We start from the raw sequence: 20,064 nt of genomic DNA, 5'->3' as shown, positions 1-20,064 counted from the left end.
AAAACTCAGGAAACCCCTTTTTAATTTTTCCTTTGGTGGTGCTGCAGTTGAATCCTTACTGCAGGGTTCCACCACAGATTACAGAGGATTTTTGGGGGTCAGCTTGACATTGGGAGTGTAGTTTCACAGTGACGACCAATTCTTATGTATTTGCTGTAAAATCTGGAACATGTTTTGTATGTTGCTCTTGCCTAAAAAATTTTATATTCTTGTATCCACAGAATCATTTACAGATTCTTGTCCTGCTGACATTTGAGGCCATTGTGTATCGCCACCAAAGCTTTTACCGTAAACGTTACAAGCTGGAGGTACCACGTAATCAGACAGTGTTTCCAGACGTATGGCGAGAACATCTTGATCAGGGATTACTCAACTGCATCAAATATTTCATCAACTATTTCTTCTATAAATTTGGCCTGGAGGTGAGGCCTTGTGTGGAAGATCCATAGCTGCAGAAGCAATAGCAGTTTTCATTTACAGTTGAATTTTACCATCTGTAACTCGGGTTAGGCCTGAGTTTATAGAAAGTGTAGGGGCAGCTTTAGACTAGAATGTATTTTTTTCTGTTTCCATGTATCCATTTATCTTATATGTTTATTTTTATTTTTTTATTGTAATCTTAGATCTGCTTCCTCTTGACCGTGAATGTGATTGGCCAGCGTATGAACTTCATGGTTATCTTCCATGGTTGTTGGTTGATTGTAATCTTGACCCGGCGGCAGAGAGTGAAGATTGCGAAAGTGTGGCCAAAGTATTGCTTGTTCCTAATCTTCTTCCTCCTCTGGCAGTACCTGCTTTGCCTGGGTATGCCGCCTGTGCTTTGCATAGGTAAGTGCCTTCTGCCCTACGGCACATTGTTCTCCATCATGACCATTGCTCTCTTATTGAAATAGTTAATGTGCCCTTTTACTTGCAGAATATCCCTGGAGATGGGACAAATTTGTTCCTGTTAACTCTGCTCTGATTAAATGGATGTTTCTTCCGGACTTCTTCACTCCTCCCAAGTCTACCAACCTGATCAGTAAGTTAGACTATCTAATTCCGCATTATTAAAAGTGTTAAAATAGATATACTGATCATGATAAGGGTAAAGGTGACCATACACCTTAGACTAATACTGAAGGAAACCTCCATTGTTGGTCAGACCTGTAAACCACCTAATGGTATCAGAGGTTTGTCCGATATTCATATAGCAGACATTTAGGATGATTGCGATGTTAAATTTCAACATGCCTGATCCTTTGTTCTCAAAAGAGATGGAGTAGTCTGGCAGTGGCTAATTCCCTTCTCCTAACTGAGCACACATGCACGTTTGGTCAAACCAAGTGTGTATGGGTCAGAAGGAATGGTGGTTGGCTGAAAAAGCATTCGGTTTACGGCTATTGAAGGTGTATGGTCACCATAATACACTTTGACACGAATGGCCTTTCACATCAGTATCCATCTTCTAATTGGCTTCAATGGGTTTTCCAAGTTACATTTTTTAATGGGCCAACTGCAGGAACATTGTTAAATTAATATATAAAAACTATGACTCACCTTCTCAGCCCCTCCAATCCAGCTCTGTGTCCTCCGCGGGGCTGCAGCAGTCACGACCCTATACCAGTGTTCTCGGCGGTGTATGGCATGAGACTGCTGAGACCAGTGATTGGCTGCAGTTGGATGTCCCTGCTGCCGCAAAAACAGTATATCATTGGATGGGAGGGGGCTGGGAAGGAAAGGTAAAGTTTACTTATGTTTTTACAATGCTCCTGAAGTTGTTCCATTAAATGATTCTGGGAAACCCCTATAAATAGTCAGTTATGTGTATATAGTACATGTGAGGATATTGATTTGGATTCCTGCAATGTTCAGAAAACTGCCACCTTCGATGTTGTGACAGGAAGAGTTGTCATGAGTACTGTACCTAGCCTAGCACTGATAACTTGAAAAATAATTAGTCTCATGGGTTCTCTTGCTAACCTATTTACGCCACTTTTGTGTCATAAATCGTTTGCATATTATCGCGCTCACCATTTATGTGGCCACTTTTCAGAAATGGCGGGGAGTGATAGGCTCCACAGGCCCGGCACATTTATCTTCACGCCACTTTTCTGGCATGAAGAAAGACTTAAAGGCGTATTCCCATCTTAGACTTCGGGGACAGGATATATCCCCAATGTCTGATAGGTGTGGGTCTTGCACCTGTACGTAGAACAGAGCTTGCCAAGTATAGGAGGGCGCACCGCTCATGTGCAGCCACCCTCCATTCATTCCTATGGGGTCGCCAGCTTGGCTATTTCCGTAAGCCCCATGAAAGTTAATGGAGCGGTTGCCGCACTTGAGCTGTGCGCTTCCCATTCATTTTAATGGGACTAGCTGAGTGTGCGGTACACCCTCTGACGCATAGCAGGCTCCGTTCTAAGTATAGGTGCAGGTCTCAGTCACCATCAGACATTTGGGGCATATCCTAGTCCTTAAGATGGGAATAACACTTTAAATCTACGTCAGCCTTAGCTGTCATAGACTTAAGTGGGTTGCATGGCCGAAAGATGTGCCAAATATATGAGGGGCGTGAATTTGGCCCATCCCCCAGCAGCACAGGGAGAATCAAGACATGTACAATATGCTGGTCTTGATAAATATGCCTCTTGGGCTAGGTCTACACAACGACAATTTTTATAATGATAGTCTATGGTGTCGCACTGCCACATGTGACATGCTGCGACTGCGACGTGACATTCGCAAAAAATCCTTTCGAGATGGATTTTTCTGCGACCGTCGTGTCGCAGTCGCATTGCGACACCATAGACTATCATTATAAAAATTGTCGTGCGACAAATGTTGCAGTGTGGTTGTGCCCTGTCTGTTGCGCGACACATGTCGTAGTGTAGACCTAGCCTTAAGGTCCCTTTACATGGGCATGAGTGCCGATTGGCACTTTGATACAGGCAGATAATTGTCCCAATTAATGGTAACATGAATGATTGTTCATACTTCTGGAAGATTTATTTTAGCAGCACATCTCCTTTGTGCACGGGATGATGTGCTGCTGAAAAACAGGCATTTTTATGCCCAAATAAAAGATCCAGTCAGCCGACTAACGAGCAGTAGATTGTTGGCTGACCAGGGTGTGGTTCACACGTAACAAACGTTCCTCCTCATCGGTCAATGTAAGAGGCCCTTTACTGTGGTTCCACACATTTACTTTATATCCAGTTATACCTGTTTCTTATGTTTTTGGTCCTTGGTTCCCCACCCCTCATTTTTCACATGTGCTTTTAGATTTGATACAAGAGAAAACAATATTACAGCCCTGTGTTTCTCCTTTAATCACATCTTTACAAAGTGTCGACTTTGTCCTTGTGTCTTCTGCAGTAATGACATACACATTGAATATGTCCAGCCTGTGTGTATTTAGTAAATGACCAGGATTCCCCATTGTAGACTGAGGATCACTCCACTTCAAAGTCTGCTTTTAACCAAGTGAATGAAACCTGTGTAGCTTAGACCGCCTCATACGGTTATCTGAAGTTCTGCCAGCTCCTGCTGTCCCGCAGTTTTTTTTTTATTGTTGCTTATTAAATTGTTGATCTTTTGATGCGTCTGTTCCAGGTGACTTTCTCCTGCTGCTGTGTGTGTCCCAGCAGTGGAAGGTATTTGTCAACGAGAAGAAGGAGGAGTGGTACGCCATCGCCGGGGAGAATATGGAACAGATTAGATTTCCTGGTGACAGGCCAAACTTGGTCCCAAACTTTATCAACTGTCAGTAAGTTCTTTAGACTGTTACCCATTAAAGAAACACTTCATAGTGCAGGGCCAAATGGAGGGGGGGGGGGGTGCATGACAAAGTTGCAAACAGCATCATAAAGTGAATTCCTGTGTTGTGCACCACCCATCAGACTGTATTTTAGGAATCTCCATTGTTTGCTGTAGTTTGGATCACTACTCATTTAAAGGGCATTGTCCCATTACAACTTATCCTTCATCCACAGTTTAACGGATAAGTGTCTGGTGGTGGTCCGGTAGCTGGGGTTCTTGCCGATCACTAGAACTGGGGACCATGTTCCCCCATTTGAATTGTGCAACGAACATGCATGCACACATCTGGTTCATTGAACTCTTTGGGGCTTCTGAAGATAGCTGATCCCCATAGAGTTTAATCGATCAGCAGTGCGTATTTGTGTCCACTACATCGTTCAAACGTGGGAAACATGGACACCTTTTCTAGTGATTGGTTGGGGCCCCAGCGGCTGGACACTCACCGATCAGACACTTCCTGTATTCTGAGGAGAAGTTGTTGTAATGAAACAACCCCTTGTAAAGTATTCCTGTATGGTGTCCAGTGGTAAAAGCAACAGTGCTTCGACCTGTATGTTGCTGATCTTTTTACAGACCTAAGCTCTCGGTGACTGGCAAATCTCCGCACCATGACAGTGCAACTCTAGTATTAGTATAAAGTCCGTTGGTGCGAAATGCACCAAATTTATTAAATGGGTTTTCTCGCCCATTTTCCTTGGGGGACACAGACCTTGGGTATAGCTCAGCTCCCTAGGAGGCGTGACACTAAGTAAAACTGTTAAGCCCCTCCTCCATCAGCTATACCCTCAGCCTGGAGATAGAGGCTACCAGTTTTAGCTTAGTGTCCAAGGAGGCAGGACACTCCCTGCTACTGCAGGGCTGTTTTCTCCTTGTTATTTTTACTTTTTCTTCTAATTTTGTTATTTTATTTTTTCCTAGGGATACCAGAGACGCATTTGACCTCTCTGCTCTCCCGGGGTTGAGCTGCGCCAGTGCCAACTTATCTGCACTGCTGCCTCCCCCACAGAAGCAATAGGAGGATCTGGGCAGCAATGGCTCCCCTACATCCCGCCAGCTAGGGGGTCGCCCGCACGCCAAGCCCCTCTTCCAGCTTCCTGCCACTGCGGTGCCAGTGGCTGAAGGGGCGACCCTGCTGGAAAGGACTGAGGGTGAAGACGTCGCACGGTGAGATGGCTATTCCAGCCCATACCCCGTCCCTATCTGCAGCATCTACCCCTCTGGGTAAGGGGGGCACCCGTGGTCGCTCATTCTGAGCGCTCATCTGCAGGACAATGCAGCACAGCAGCATCCTCAGCACCCCCACGCTTTTCCCCCCCACGCTGCTATCTTTCTCCCCCCCCCCCCCTCCCCCCCCTCCCCCTCATCGGGGCTGACTCCATTTTTCTCTTCTCTCTCTCCCCCTTCCCGCCGAGAACGGGGGGCGGGGCTTAGCGGTCCCGGCAGGGGGCGGGGCTTCCGCGCGTCATTTTGGGGGCGGAGCTACGTTCTCCTTCACAGGAGACATTTCAAGCGCTGGAGGGGGCGGAGCTTGTTCCCCGCGCTTTCTGCTGAGGTTTCCCGCGCTTCCTCACTCCTGACAGGAAGCTGGGACACGGTGGGGGACTCTAACCTCCTGTGTACATCGCTCGGCTTCTGTGGGCGCTCTCTGCTGCTCACTGCTGTTTCACTGCTTCTCTGCTGCTGCTGATCTGGGCCATCTCCTGACGTTCTTCTGAGGCACTGGTAGGACAGTTAACCCTCTCCTAACCCTCCTGGTCATAGCTGCTATAACCCTTTGTGGTCTCTATATTAGAGTACAACCACACTTCAGCATGTCAGATCCCACAGGTGCCCCCAAACCCTGGTACCATGCCTGTACCGCCTGTAAGGAACTTTTTCCGCGTGGGCAATCTGAGCCGCATTGCCTTGCATGTCAGGCCCCGGTGCAGGGCCCGCTTCCCGGTGCGCCCCCCGGTGCCTCTGAACCCCCTGACTGGGCTAGGTCTCTGTCTCAGGCGGTGGAAAGCCTTACACACGTAGTGGGCCGTCTCGTGGATAGACCGCCTCTCCCGCAGGCTGCCACAATCCCTGTCGCACCCGCTGGGACTACCGTTTCTGCCGCCCCCACTGGTTCCCTGCCTCCCAGCGAATCTTCCAGGGCCCGGCATACTCAGAAACGTTCAAGGGTTGAGCGCACATCTTCTCCAGATGCTTCGCTCTCTCCGCCATGCGTGCGAGCTCAGTCAAGTCTATCCTCTCAAAGGGATACGCTTTCTGAGGGAGAACTGGCGGATTCGGACGTGGACATGGACTCAGAGCTTCCGTCCAAATTGGCGTCCGCGGTGGGGCATCTTGTCACTAGCATCCGTGATACCTTTCAGCTACACGATGACCCCCCCCAGCTCTGAACAGGCCGGCGTGTCCTTTCTCCGCCCCAAACAGGCCTCCAAGGTTTTTCCCATACACGCAGATTTTTCTTCTGTGGTATCCAAGGCTTGGACTCGGCCTAACGTCCGCTTTATTACACCCAAAAAGCTGGACATTTGTTATCCCTTTCCAGCGGATTCTGTGACCACGTGGACATCCCCGCCTAAGGTTGATCCTCCCGTGGCTCGCCTGTCCAAAAGCACTACTATTCCTGTACAGGACGGATCTTCCCTCCAGTCTGTTGAGGACCGTCGTACGGAATCCCTCTCCAAGGCCATATTTACTGCCTCTGGTTCGGCCCTTAGACCGGTCTTTGCCTCCGCCTGGGTTGGCAAAGCGGTCTCTGAATGGGGTTTGCAACTGGAACGGGAGTTAGGGTCGGACGTCCCTGTTCAGGACCTCCGTTCCTTAGCCCAACTAATTGTTCAGGCCGGAAAATTCGTCTGTGAGGCCTCTCTTGATGCGGGTGCCCTCATTGCCCGTTCCTCTGCCCTGGCAGTTTCTGTCAGGAGGGAACTCTGGCTGAAGGTTTGGGCGGCGGACGCCGCTTCCAAACGCTCTTTGGCCGGCCTACCATTCACGGGTTCCCGCCTGTTCGGAACCCGTCTGGACGAACTTATATCAGAGGCCACGGGTGGGAAGAGTACTCACCTCCCCCAGTCCAGGCCAATGGGCGCCCCCCGTGGTCGCGCTGGTTCGTCCCGTTTTCGGTCCTTTCGCAAGCCCACCGGGTCTAGACCCGCGGCCAGTTCTTCTTCCTCTGGCCCAGCCCAGGATAGACGCAAGAAGCCGTTTTTTCGGACGCAACCTACCTGGCGCAAGTCCCAGCCTGCACGGGCTCCCACAGGCCAGCAGCCCTCTGCCTGAAGGTGCGCCCCCACCCACCCGGGTGGGGGGCCTCCTTCTCCTATTCAGGAACGTATGGCGGGCCCACATCTCAGACGCATGGGCGCTCGAGATTGTATCTTGCGGATACAAAATCGAATTTGCGTCCATTCCGCCAGACCGTTTCTTCCGATCCCGTCCTCCGCGAGATCCCGTACGAGTGGCCGCCTTCTTCGCGGCCATTCACTCTCTAATGGACAAGGGTGTCGTCGCCCCCGTGCCTCCGACGGAAAGGTTCAGGGGGTTCTACTCGAACCTCTTTGTGGTTCCCAAGAAGGAAGGCTCAGTGCGTCCGATCTTGGACCTAAAACGCCTGAACCGTTTTCTCCGACTGCAGAGATTCCGGATGGAGTCTCTCAGGTCCGCAGTGGCCTCCCTGGAAAGAGGGGATTTCATGGCCTCAATCGACATTCAGGATGCATACCTCCACGTTCCGGTTGCTCCATGTCATCACCGCTTCCTGCGCTTTGCGGTGGGGGACGATCACTTCCAATTCGTCGCCCTTCCCTTTGGTCTGGCGACTGCTCCTCGAGTGTTCACCAAGGTCCTGGCCCCTGTCTTGGCCCTTCTACGTTCAAGAAGTGTTTTTCTTCTCCCATACTTGGACGACATCCTGGTCAAGGCACCCTCCTTCTCTCAGACATCCCGCAGTGTGGAACTCACTCTGGAGACCCTGACGCGGTTCGGTTGGATTATCAACCACCCCAAATCTTCCCTTACCCCCTCCAGACGGCTGATCTTCCTGGGGATGCTCCTGGATACAGAGTTGGCGGAGGTCCGCCTTCCGTCGGACAAGCGTCTGGCCCTTCGCGGGTCGGTTCGCAGTCTCCTCCGTCATCACCGCCCTTCCCTCAGATCCAGCATGCGGTTGTTGGGAAAGATGGTTGCCTGTTTCGAAGCGGTGCCGTTCGCACAATTCCGATCCCGCACCTTTCAGAGGGCAATTCTGTCGGCCTGGGACAAATCACTGAGGAGTCTGGACAAGACCTTTCTTCTGTCTCCCCTGGCTCGAGCTTCCCTCGGCTGGTGGTTGCATATCCCTCTAAGGGGGAAGTCCTTCCTTCCACTGAACTGGCTGGTGATTACCACAGATGCCAGCTTACGGGGGTGGGGGGGGTTTTCCCTCCCCGGTCCGTCCAGGGCGTTTGGTCTCTATCGGAGTCCAGACTTCCAATCAATATTCTGGAACTGAGGGCGATTCTTCTGTCCCTCAGACACTGGACCCATCTGCTGAGGGCCACCCTGTTCGGATCCAATCGGACAATGCCACGGCTGTGGCATACATAAACCATCAGGGAGGCACTCGCAGCGATGCAAGAGGTGACCCTCATTCTCCTCTGGGCGGAGACGCACGTGCCGGCCTTATCTGCGATTTACATCCCGGGGGTGGACAACTGGGCGGCGGATTTCCTCAGCCGGTCCACCATCGACCCGGGAGAATGGTCCCTGCACCCAGAGGTGTTCGAAGCCCTTTGTCTTCGCTGGGGTCGCCCCGACGTGGACCTCATGGCCTCCAAATTCAACCACAAGGTCCCCCTATACCTGGCCAGGGCACGGGACCCGAAGGCATACGGCGCCAACGCGCTCGTCCTTCCGTGGCGCGAATTCTCCCTTCTGTACGTCTTTCCTCCTTTTCCCCTCCTGCCACGGGTTCTTCGGAGGATCGCGGCAGAGGGCGTGCCGGATTGGCCCCGGATTGGCCCCGCCGGTCTTGGTACGCCGACCTAATGTTGCTGTTGGCAGACGCACCGTGGCCACTGCCCTCCAGGGAAGACCTTCTCTCTCAGGGACCGATCTTCCACGAGCATTTAGGCTCGCTACGTTTGACGGCGTGGCTATTGAGACCGCCGTCTTAACGCGACGGGGTTTCTCCGCGGACGTAGTCCGCACCATGATCCGGGCTCGTAAGCCCGTATCCTCTAGGATCTACTATCGGGTTTGGAGGTCCTATCTGGGGTTCTGTGAGTCCCGGAGCATCCCACCTCTCCGGTTTTCTCTTCCCACAATCCTGTCCTTCCTCCAGTCGGGTCTGGACCTGGGGCTGTGCCTCAGTTCTCTGAAGGGTCAGATTTCGGCGCTGTCTATTCTTCACCAGCGTCCCCTGGCCCCTCTAGGGCCAATTAAGACCTTTTTACAAGGGGTGGCTCACTCTGTTCCGCCGTACCGCCCTCCAGTTCCTTCCTGGGACCTGAATGTGGTGCTCTCGGCGCTCCAATCAGCCCCCTTCGAGCCTTTACGGGAGGTCTCCCTTCGCCTTCTGTCCTGCAAGGTCATCTTTCTTGTGGCCGTCACGTCTCTCCGACGGGTGTCGGAGTTAGCGGCTCTTTCTTGCTCCGAACCTTTCCTGATCTTCCACCAGGATAAGGTTGTGCTTCGGCCTGTCCCGACTTTCCTGCCAAAGGTGGTCTCCGCCTTTCACATCAATGAGGACATCGTCCTTCCGTCGCTCTGTCCCTCTCCTTCCCACCCCAGAGAACGGGAACTGCACCGTCTGGATGTGGTCAGGGCGTTGAGGATTTACTTGGAGGTCACCGGGTCCTTTCGGCGCACGGACTCCCTGTTTGTGGTTCCGGAGGGTTCGCGCAAAGGGTTGGCGGTCTCCAAGGTGGCTATTGCCCGTTTCATTAAACTGGCGGTGTCTGAGGCTTATCGAGCCAAGGGCAGACCTCCGCCTTTTGGCGTCACTGCTCATTCCACCAGAGCAGTCGGAGCTTCCTGGGCGCAGAGGCATCGGGCCTCGGCTGAACAGTTGTGCAAAGCAGCCACTTGGTCCTCTCTGCACACTTTCACAAAGTTCTATAGGGTGCATACGCATGCATCAGCGGATGCTGCGTTGGGCCGCCTGGTTTTGCAGGCAGCGGTTTCCTGATGCTCTGGTGGTGTTCCGCCTTGGGTTTGTGGTCCCTCCCTTCTTGGACTGCTCTTGAACGTCCCAAGGTCTGTGTCCCCCAAGGAAAAAGGGCGAGAAAAGGAGATTTTTGTATAACTTACCAGTTAAATCTCTTTCTCGCTCTTCCTTGGGGGACACAGCACCCACCCTTCTGTGTTTGGTTACAGGGTTATGGTCTGGCGCCCCGTTGGGTTGCTGGCTGGTTGTTTCCGTTATTGGTTGTTATCCTTTCACTACTTGGACACGCAACTGGTAGCCTCTATCTCCAGGCTGAGGGTATAGCTGATGGAGGAGGGGCTTAACAGTTTTACTTAGTGTCACGCCTCCTAGGGAGCTGAGCTATACCCAAGGTCTGTGTCCCCCAAGGAAGAGCGAGAAAGAGATTTAACTGGTAAGTTATACAAAAATCTCCTTTTTCGGCAATTATTACTTTTTATCTAATGCCCGCAGCCTGCCTCTTGAACAGAAAATGCAGACTTGCCCGCTCCATACAACTCTCAGTCCTCTGCGCTGCCTCTAGTATGTCCATGTTCCAGCCTCCAGAGTGTTTACATCCGGCTTTGCATGGGCATGGTCATGTGCTCTGCTGCTGCAGCCAATGACTGGTTTCAGTGGTAATGACCATGCCCATACACCACCCGATGTAAACACTTCGGGGACACTTGTTTCAAGATGCAGGCATTAGATTAAAAAGTTATTACTCCTGGACAACCCCCTTAAGAGATGCAGGCCTCTAAATACATTTGACGCATGTAATGGCAGTACCATGTACCAGAAATTCAACTCAATGAGCTGGTGTAAATCTGAACTATAATTAATTTACGTTAGTTTCCACCATAAATTATAGTTAATCTGATGGTCTGTGGGAGTCCACTGCCTCCCAGTCTAAGCCCCATTCCCTTTTCCTTGCATCCTTTGAAAAGTGGCAAGAACATTGTAAAGATGCAAATTACACCACAAAAGTGGTGTAAAACGCTTAATAAATGTGTCTGAGTATATCTTCTTATTGTGCTTGCAAGACAAGAAGAGCAGAAAAGCAAAGAGCCTTCCTCATGATTTGTAATACTATTGGTCAAGTGAGCCTTAACATTTGTAATTGCAGGTCGTATCTGGACATGCTGAAGGTGGTGGTTTTCCGTTACCTGTTCTGGTTTGTCCTGGCGATTGTGTTCATCACAGGATCCACAAGAATCAGTGTTTTTGGACTTGGTTACTTGATGTCCTGCTTTTACCTCCTCCTCTTTGGCACGGCCCTTCTTCAGAAGCCTCTGAAAGCCAGACTGGTGTTATGGGACTGTTTGATCATCTATAACATTACAGTCATCCTGTCCAAGAATCTGTTGTCGGTAAGAGTTGTCCTTTACCCTTATGTCTGTAGGTTTAGGTGGCCATATACTGTAGGAGTTGCCAACATCTATTCCAGTCTTGCAGTTTTCACATTGCCCACAGAGCCTCATTATAGGCTGATACTTTTCAGCAGTAATCTCATTATCATCACAGGCAGGATTACAGTGACCGGGTTACACCTCTATTATAAAGATGACAACGGATAACTCTAGATCACACCAATAGGTGATGGACACAGCTGTCCTCTTTCCCCTCCCTACACAGAGCATGCCCTCAACATGCTCACATAGAGGTCATTGAGTCCTCTCCAAAATACGGGTTCCTATGGTCCACGTGGTATATATGCTGTAAAGCATATATCTAAATGCTCAGACTCAGCAGCTTTTGCAAGATGGCTGCCCCCATAATCATATACAGAAAATAGAATAAAACATTTATAGCCAGAAAATAAATCTGATGTACATTTAGTAATGTATTGGCTGGACCTGGAGGTGAGTTTAATCTGTGTGAATTTACGTGTCCACACCAGGTTACTTCATCTGTCGGGCCCATTACAGATGCCATTATGTTTCCAAACCTTTACACACAGACTACTCTGTTCAGTCCCTTAGTCTCTTCCTCTTCTCTTCCAGCTCTTGTCTTGTGTGTTCGTCCAGCAAATGCAGAACAACTTTTGCTGGGTGATCCAGCTCTTCAGCCTGGTGTGCACCGTCAAGGGCTACTACAATCGTGAGTATCGCTGAAACGGAGCAAAAGCCCAGTAAAATCAAATGCCTTCTAATTGGTCACAAGCCTAATCCACAAAGCTAACGCAAATGATTAACCAGTGCCACTAACTGCCATTCTTGGAGGTTTCCGAATGGGGCATCTCCCTGAAGATATCTGATAAAGACGAGCATTAGAAAGATCACTCCTTCAGGGGGAAAAAAACACAATCTTAACAGTTTTTAAGGCTAGGGCTACACGGCGACATGTGTCACATGACAAAGGGTACAACTACATTGCGACATGCCTGATGCACCAATGTCACGTGACATTTACTGGTGTTGCACTGCAACATGCTGCGACTACGACACAACTGTTGCATAAAAAGCTAACTTACGGATTTTTTGCGACTGTCGCGTCGCAGTATGTTGCTTGTCGCTGTGTGATTCCATGGACTATCATTACAGTAAATGTCTCACAACATTGGTGCAATACATGTCGCTGTGTAGCCCTAGCCTAAGACCTGTCATAGTGTTTCTCCATTAATGCTGCCTGTAAATGATGGATCGTTTGGAAGATTTTATAGTTTTTTTTTTGTTTTGTTTTTTCTCGTCTTTATTATTTGTGCTCTTTTTTTCCGCATTTGTTAATGCATCCAAATGTTACTTTAAAGTCTAGATTGTCTGTAGCCTTTTTTATGGTGCTTCTTGCATTGAATGTTTAAAAAAAAAAAAATAAATCTGCTAACAAATTAAGAAGCATGTTTTCACCACAAAAAAAGCCCCCAAAAATACTGTGTAAATGAAGCCTGAAAGGGGTTTTCCAGGAGTAAAATATTAATGAACAGGTCATTCATGTCAGTATTCCCCAAGCATCGTGTGTGATTTGTCATTGACTACTTATTTCTGTCTCTAGCCAGGGAAGTGGACAAAGGTCACGACTGCCCGCTGCCTGTGGAAGAAGCCGGTATCATCTGGGATAGCATTTGCTTTTTCTTTCTCCTTCTGCAGAGAAGAGTCTTCCTCAGCTCCTACTTCTTACACGTGGTCTGTGACCTTCGCTCTTCCTCCCTGCAGGCCTCCAGGTCTGGTCTCTTACCCTACGTATTGAGTAGTAATGATATAAAACTAGCGTACTATATAAACTTCACTAGTTCTGCTTTGTATAATGAAAATCTACACCAGAATCCCATTGCATGTGACTGATTCCAGTTACATTATTTCGAAAGGCAATAAAATTGTAATCTAACATTTGTGTTAGATTCATCATGATATACCTATATATGTGTGTTTTCTCTGTAGGGGATTTGAGCTCTTCATGGCCAGAATCAGAAAAGACATGGATTTCCGCCATGACACAGAGAGACGATCTCTCGGTCAACTCAAAAAACAGTGAGTCCCCATAATATCAGGCACCGATGCAGACAATCCAACAGCCAAAGGATGGGCAGGTTTTATTTTTAGGATACTTCTGTATTGCAATGTAATGTGTCAGTCGGCCTAAGGGCTCGTGCACATGGCCGCAGCTGTTTTTGAGATCCGCAAATTATTGATACCGGCCGTGTGCGTTCCTGAATGGAACGTCCTGCCTTCTGTAGAACTTGTCCTATCCTTGTCCGCAAAACACACAAGTACAGAACATGTTCTATTTTTATTTTTTTTTGCGGGGCCACTGAACGGACATACAGATGTCGACAGCACATGGTGTGCTATCCGCACCTTTTGCAGCCCCCTTAAAGTGAATGGGTCTGCATCCGACCCGCAAAAGAAATGTGGATCGGAAGCAACCCAAAACCACGGTCGTGTGTATGAGCCCTAAGCCTGTTAGACCCAAAGGCTTTAAAATGGCTGGCCACTGCAGCAGGGTGTCAGGGCCGGTGATGATTCAGACTCTGCGTCTGCGACGCTTTGATAGTATAGTATTTCACGTTTAAGAAAAATTATACCAGTGTGGTATTGTTGTAACCGTACTGATCTGGAGAATGAAGAGAACAGGTCAATTTTACCGCATAGTGTACGGTGTAAAAATAAAAACCTTAATCAGAATTGTGTTTTTTTTCAAATTCTACCCCATTTGGAATTTTTTTATTCCGCTTCCCACTACATGGTATGCAACCGTAAATGGTGCTATTAAAAATTACAATTTGTCCCGCAAAAAAATAAGCCCTCGTAATGCTATGTGAACGGAAAAACAAAAAAGTTAGGACTATGGGAAGGTGGGGAGTGAAAAATGAAAACGCAAAAAAGGAAAATTACAGGATCCTCAGGGGGTTAAGCTTCTCCCTATGTTTGGGGTCGTTATTGGTTTGCCGTCTTATTTTGATTGTCTGAACACAGTAAATCAGTATGAATAATGGACGGATAATTGTTCCCCGCAGAATGGAAAGAATTCGAGCCAAACAAGAGCGTTATCATAAAGGAAGGAAGCAGAGTGAAACCGAGCAGGAAAATGCAGGTACAGTACAGACGGAGGATATGAGCACTGTTGTTGTACTTATTGCATCTCTGAATGTCCTATGGAGTTCCTAACCTTGCACTAAGTATATAAAATATATATATATATATATATATATATATATATATATATATATATATATATATATATGTGTGTGTGTTAATTCAAATCACCCAATATTAAAAATAAATAAAGATCATTGGCATCGCTGAAACCAAAAATGACTGCACTATTAAAGTATTAGTATATTTATCCCACACAGTAAACATTGTATAGGGGGGGAAAAATCTAAATGGCCGATTTTTTATTTTATTTTTCCCCCTTTTTTTTTTTTTTTGTCTGTCACTTCACCTCCCCAAAAATTGAATGAGAAGTGATGAAAACGTCATACACACTCCAAAATGGTATCAATAGAACTACAGACCGACCCGCAAAGAAATGAGCCCCTTAAACAGCTCCATAGAAATGAATGTAAAAAAGTTATGTTCATAAAAAAAATTTAAGTATTAAATGCTGTAACCGTACTGACCCAGAGATGGAAGGTAACAGGTCAGTTTTACCTCTTACGGTACTCTCTAAGAACAAAACCTATAAAACTGCCAGAACTATGTTTTTTCCCGAATCCACCCCATTTAGAATTTGTTTTCCAGCTTTCCACTACAGTGTATGAAATATAAAATGGTGCCATTAGAAAATTTCACTTGTCCAGCAAAAAACAAGCCCTCTTACGGCTATTTGAACGGAAAGAGGCAAAAAAAAAACCTTAAGGGCCGCTTCACACGAGCGGATGCCGTGCGTGGCATCCGCTCCGTGAAAGAGTGCCAAGACCCGCTGCAGACTGCAGAGGCACGGAGCGGTAACATGACTGTTAATGCTCCGTGCCTCTCTTTGATCTCTTTACTACGAAATCACAGTGACAACTGTGATTTCGTAGTAAAGAGATCACAGAGAGGCACGGAGCATTAACAGTCATGTTACCGCTCCGTGCCTCTGCAGTCTGCAGCGGGTCTTGGCACTCTTTCACGGAGCGGATGCCACGCACGGCATCCGCTCGTGTGAAGCGGCCCTAAGGCAGGCATGTTCAACCTGCAGCCCTCCTGCTGTTGCAAAACTACTCCCAAAATTCCCTGACCGCCTACAGCTATCATCCTACAGAAGGGCATTGTGGGAGTTGTAGTTTTACAGAAGCTGGAGGCCCGCAGGTTAAGCATCCCTGCCTTAAGGTGTTAACTCTGACAACCCCTTTAAGTACCAGCCATGTTAGGTGGCTTCAGACTGAATCCTGTGAAAAGCCTATCCATATAAATCGTTACAAGGAGCTCGGTCTTTATTTCTTAAGCCATAGAGAACACATTTGTAACTCTGTTAATCAGGCAGGCAGTTTTGGGCTGCAGATTATTCTTACGTGCCTGTGATTGTACATCCGTATGTCCACATCTACTACTGACCAATGACAAAAGACTGATTTTTTTTTTTCTCTTTGGTTGAATTCCAGGTGGAGAAGATGGTGGTAAAAAGGGGCCATCCAAAAAGAAGATTCACTGGAGCCGCCCATGGTTAGATCATGCATCAGGTAGTTATAAAGAGCTGTAAAACATGGGAATAATCATCATAAGGCTACATGCACACGACCGTGGTGTGTTTTGTGGTCCGCAAATCGCAGATCTGCAAAACACGGATGGCGTCTGCGCACGTTCCGCAATTTTCGGAATGGCACGGACAGCCTTTAGTATAACTTTGTGCTTTGCAGACAAGAATAGGACATGTTATATTATTATTTTGTTTGCGGGGCCACGGAACGGAGCAATGGATGCGGACAGCACATGAAGTGCTGTCCGCATCTTTTGCAGCCCCAAGCGAATGGGTCCGCATCCGAGCCGCCAAAACTGCGCCTCAGATGCGGACCAAAACAACGGCCGTGTGCATGAGGCCTAGAAGTATAATTCCTTTCAAACGCGGAGGAACAGGAAAGCGATAAAGAAGAACACAGGCAAAACGGATGTAACTGATTTTTCACACACTATGATAATAGAGCTGGGTGAGATTAAATCATAGTCTCCGTTGCTAGCATGTGATTTTTCATATCTCATCGGATCTTGAACATATGTAGCCAGCTACGAGTTTCACCCGTACAAAGCTCTGTCATGGAGTTTTTAGTATCTGGCTCTGCTCATACTACGAGTGTCCATCTTATTAGCATTTCACTAGCTGTTTGGTGGCAAGATTAGTGTCATTTGCAGCACTATTCTTTTCATTAAAAATGGAAATCTTACAGACCCATTACAAGTCACTGAAATCCTTCGATATATGGTAAGATCCATTTCAGAGTGGAAAGTCTCCATTAGTCTACCTGCACACTGGTCTTGCAGAAATTCTGCATACATTTCTGTGCGGATTACTGTGCGTTTCAGCACCAAAAAACACGTTTTACTTGTGGATTTGATGCGGTTTTGCAGCAGATCTCATCCTTGCATTGGAATCTGCAGAAAATAATTGACGCGCTGCAGATTTCAAATTCCACACTGAACGAAAAAGCAGAGTGTACATGAGATTTGTCTAATCTCGCACACTTTTCTGGTACTGTATTACGCTGCGGTTTTTCAGTGCAAGAATCCATAACTTGCGTAGAGGGCCTTTTAAAAATTAAAACCAAGACACCAGTGTGAACAGAAATATTTAATATACCGATTCCCCATCTATGTGTTCTTTCTGTCCCTGGCAGTTCTGCATTCTGGAGATTATTATTTGTTTGAGTCGGACAGTGAGGAAGATGAAGAGTCTACACTGGAGGAGCAGAGACCACCTAAGCAGAGCGCCTTCCAGGTACGACCAGGCTGAGAAACAAACATTTACCCCATTCGGATAATATCCTCCTCATAGCAAAAATCTGCAGAGACATTTCCCTCCCCACACATTCCAATAAATAGGACGCGTGCGTGATATGGTGTCATGGTTGCCACAGCAGCTGTACTGTCAGGAGTGCAGTTGTATCTCTACAGGTCGAATGTCAGATACCGCAGGAGGATATGCTTGGAGGAACACTTTAATTCTGAGGTTAAAGTGTTTCCAAATACAGTGTGAAATCTTTCTCCAGTCTCGCAGGCCCGCTGCAGGGTAACATTGGATTCTTGTCTGTCCTTTAAGCCACACATTCAAACCCTCACCTCCACCTGCCGTTTCCAACTTAAGAACATCTCTTATTCTCACATCTCCCGCTTGGACTACTGCAACATCCTCCTGTGTGTCCTCCCATCAAGCACTCTCGCACCCCTCCAATATCTTCTCAACTCTGCTGCCAGGTTAATCCACCTCTCCCCTCATTTCTCCTCTGCCTCCTCCCTTCTGCCAATCTCTTCACTGGCTCCCATTGTCCAGCAAATTCAATTTAAAATACTTACAACTACATATCTGGCCGTCCACAACCTGTCCCCTCCTTGCATCTCTTACCTGCTTTCTTGATAGATCCCCACACATAACCTCAGATCCTCACAGGACTTCCTCCTCCATTCTCCTCTCATCTGTCCCTCACACAAATGACTACAAGATTTCTCATGTGCCTTTCCCCTACTCTGGAACTCACTACCCCAACACATCAGGCTCTCCCCCAACATCCAAAGCTTCTAGAGTAACCTGAAAACCCATCCTTTTAGGAAACCCTACCATCTGCAATGAGCATGCTGCCACCGCACAGCCACATGAGCAGCCCATACCCTCACCTACTGTGTTCACCCCTTCCCTTATAGATTGTAAGCTCTTGTGGGCAGGGTCCTTTACCCCTCTGTACCAGTCTGTTAATAGTTTCTTGTTTACTGTGTTTTTTATTTCTGTGTAACCCCAGCTGGATGTACAGCACCATGGAATTAATGGCGCTTTAAAATAATAATAATGATAAATCTGACCGGGCTGCTGAGCGGCGATGGAAGGAATCCCCTTCTAAGGATCACTTCACCGCATACAAGCAATCCCTCCTCATTTTCAAATCCTCACTCGCTGATGCAAAACAGGCCTACTTCTCATCTCTCATATCTTCCCTGTCCCACAGCCCTAAACAACATTTTAACACTTTTAACTCCCCCTGCGCCGCCACTGTCTCATCTCAGCTGAGGACTTTGCCACATAATTCAAACAAAAGATAATCAACATCAGAGAAAGCTTCAGTGCAGAGTCCCCACAGACCCTCTACACAACTGCTCGGTCCTCTTCTCCCAAAACCCGCTTCTCCACCATTACAGAAGAAAGACTCTCCACTCTACTCTCCAGATCACATCTCACCACCTGTGCAATTGACCCAATCCCATCCCACCTCATCTCTAATCTCACCAGTGTTTATCCCAGCCCTAACTCATCTCTTTAACCCATCACTAACCTCTGGTGTCTTCTACTCTGGTTTTAAACATGTTACCATTACAACCATCCTCAAAAAGCCTTCACTTGACCCATCTTCTTTGTCCAGTTAAAGCCCCGTATCACTTCTTCCATAAACCTCAAAGCTACTTGAGCAACATGTCCATTCTGAATTGTCCTCTCACCTCTCCTCCTGCTCCCTCTTTGACCGGCTACAATCTGGCTTCTGACCCTACCACTCCACTGAGACTGCCCTTACCAAAGTCACCAATGACCAAAAAACATTACTCTGTCCTCCTTTCCCTTGACCTGTCCTCTGCCTTTGATGCTGTCGACCACTCCCTTCTGTTACAAACTCTCATCTCTTGGCATCACTGACCTGGCCCTTTCCTGGATCACATCATACCTCAGAGCGGACATTTAGCGTCTCCCAATCTCATACCATCTCCTCGTCTCATTCCCTCTCTGTTGGTGTCCCGCAAGGCTCTGTCCTAGGACCCCTGCTCTTCTCTATCTACACTTTCGGCCTGGGACCGCTCATGGAGTCCCATGGCTTTCAGTATCACTTTTATGCTGACCTACCTCTCTGGTCCATCACCACCTTACTATCCAGAATCCCACAATGCCTATCTTCCATATCCTTCTTCTCCTCTCGCTTTCTAAAACCTAAAGGGAACCTGTCATCAACTTTATGCTGCCCATACTAACGGCAGTATAAAGTAGAGACAGGTGAGTTGATTTCAGCGCTCTGTCATTTAAAAGTAAGTGGTTGCCGATAACCAACATCACAATCATTGCAGACTGGGCCTGGAAAAGAGTCACAGCCACCTGAAAAGAGTCCTGGTTATTCATGAATTCCTGCTCTCCTGCCCACCTGCTGATGACGGACAGGCTTCTACCTAGTTTTCTCCATTTCTCTCTAGGAGAGAACTGCCAATCATCAGCAGATGGGTGAGAGAGCAGGAGATTAGGAATAACCATGACTCTTCTCAAGTAGATTTGACTCTTTTCAAGGCCTGCAATGATTATGATGCTGGTTCTCGGCAACCACTGACTTTTAAGCTCATGAGTGACACACCGCTGAAATCAGCATTTCTGTCACTATTTTATGCTGCCCTCAGTGAGGTCAGCATAAAGTTGATAACAGGTTCCCTTTAACAAGGATAAAACGGAATTCATCATCTTTCCCCCATCTTGCTCAACCCCCCCAAATAGACCAAATTGATCTATCG

At 47.8% G+C, this 20,064-nt stretch overlaps 1 protein-coding gene across 2 annotated transcripts in view; it reads left to right on the top strand.

The window, feature by feature from the left end:
- PIEZO1 (piezo type mechanosensitive ion channel component 1) overlaps window positions 1–20,064 on the top strand; it is a 184,309-nt gene that overhangs the window by 133,053 nt on the left and 31,192 nt on the right. For both annotated transcript variants that reach the window (XM_044270505.1, XM_044270506.1), the window contains exons 21-31: window positions 222–422; window positions 624–828; window positions 917–1,021; window positions 3,595–3,748; window positions 11,085–11,328; window positions 11,962–12,058; window positions 12,950–13,118; window positions 13,336–13,425; window positions 14,412–14,488; window positions 15,984–16,061; window positions 17,211–17,311. In XM_044270505.1, the coding sequence (XP_044126440.1) occupies window positions 222–422; window positions 624–828; window positions 917–1,021; window positions 3,595–3,748; window positions 11,085–11,328; window positions 11,962–12,058; window positions 12,950–13,118; window positions 13,336–13,425; window positions 14,412–14,488; window positions 15,984–16,061; window positions 17,211–17,311 (1,521 nt within the window). The remainder of the gene's footprint in view (window positions 1–221; window positions 423–623; window positions 829–916; window positions 1,022–3,594; window positions 3,749–11,084; window positions 11,329–11,961; window positions 12,059–12,949; window positions 13,119–13,335; window positions 13,426–14,411; window positions 14,489–15,983; window positions 16,062–17,210; window positions 17,312–20,064) is intronic.

Source organism: Bufo gargarizans, chromosome 10 (assembly GCF_014858855.1).
Source record: "Bufo gargarizans isolate SCDJY-AF-19 chromosome 10, ASM1485885v1, whole genome shotgun sequence".
NCBI classification, from domain to species: domain Eukaryota; kingdom Metazoa; phylum Chordata; class Amphibia; order Anura; family Bufonidae; genus Bufo; species Bufo gargarizans.
This window is presented reverse-complemented; position numbering and strand designations above follow the sequence as displayed.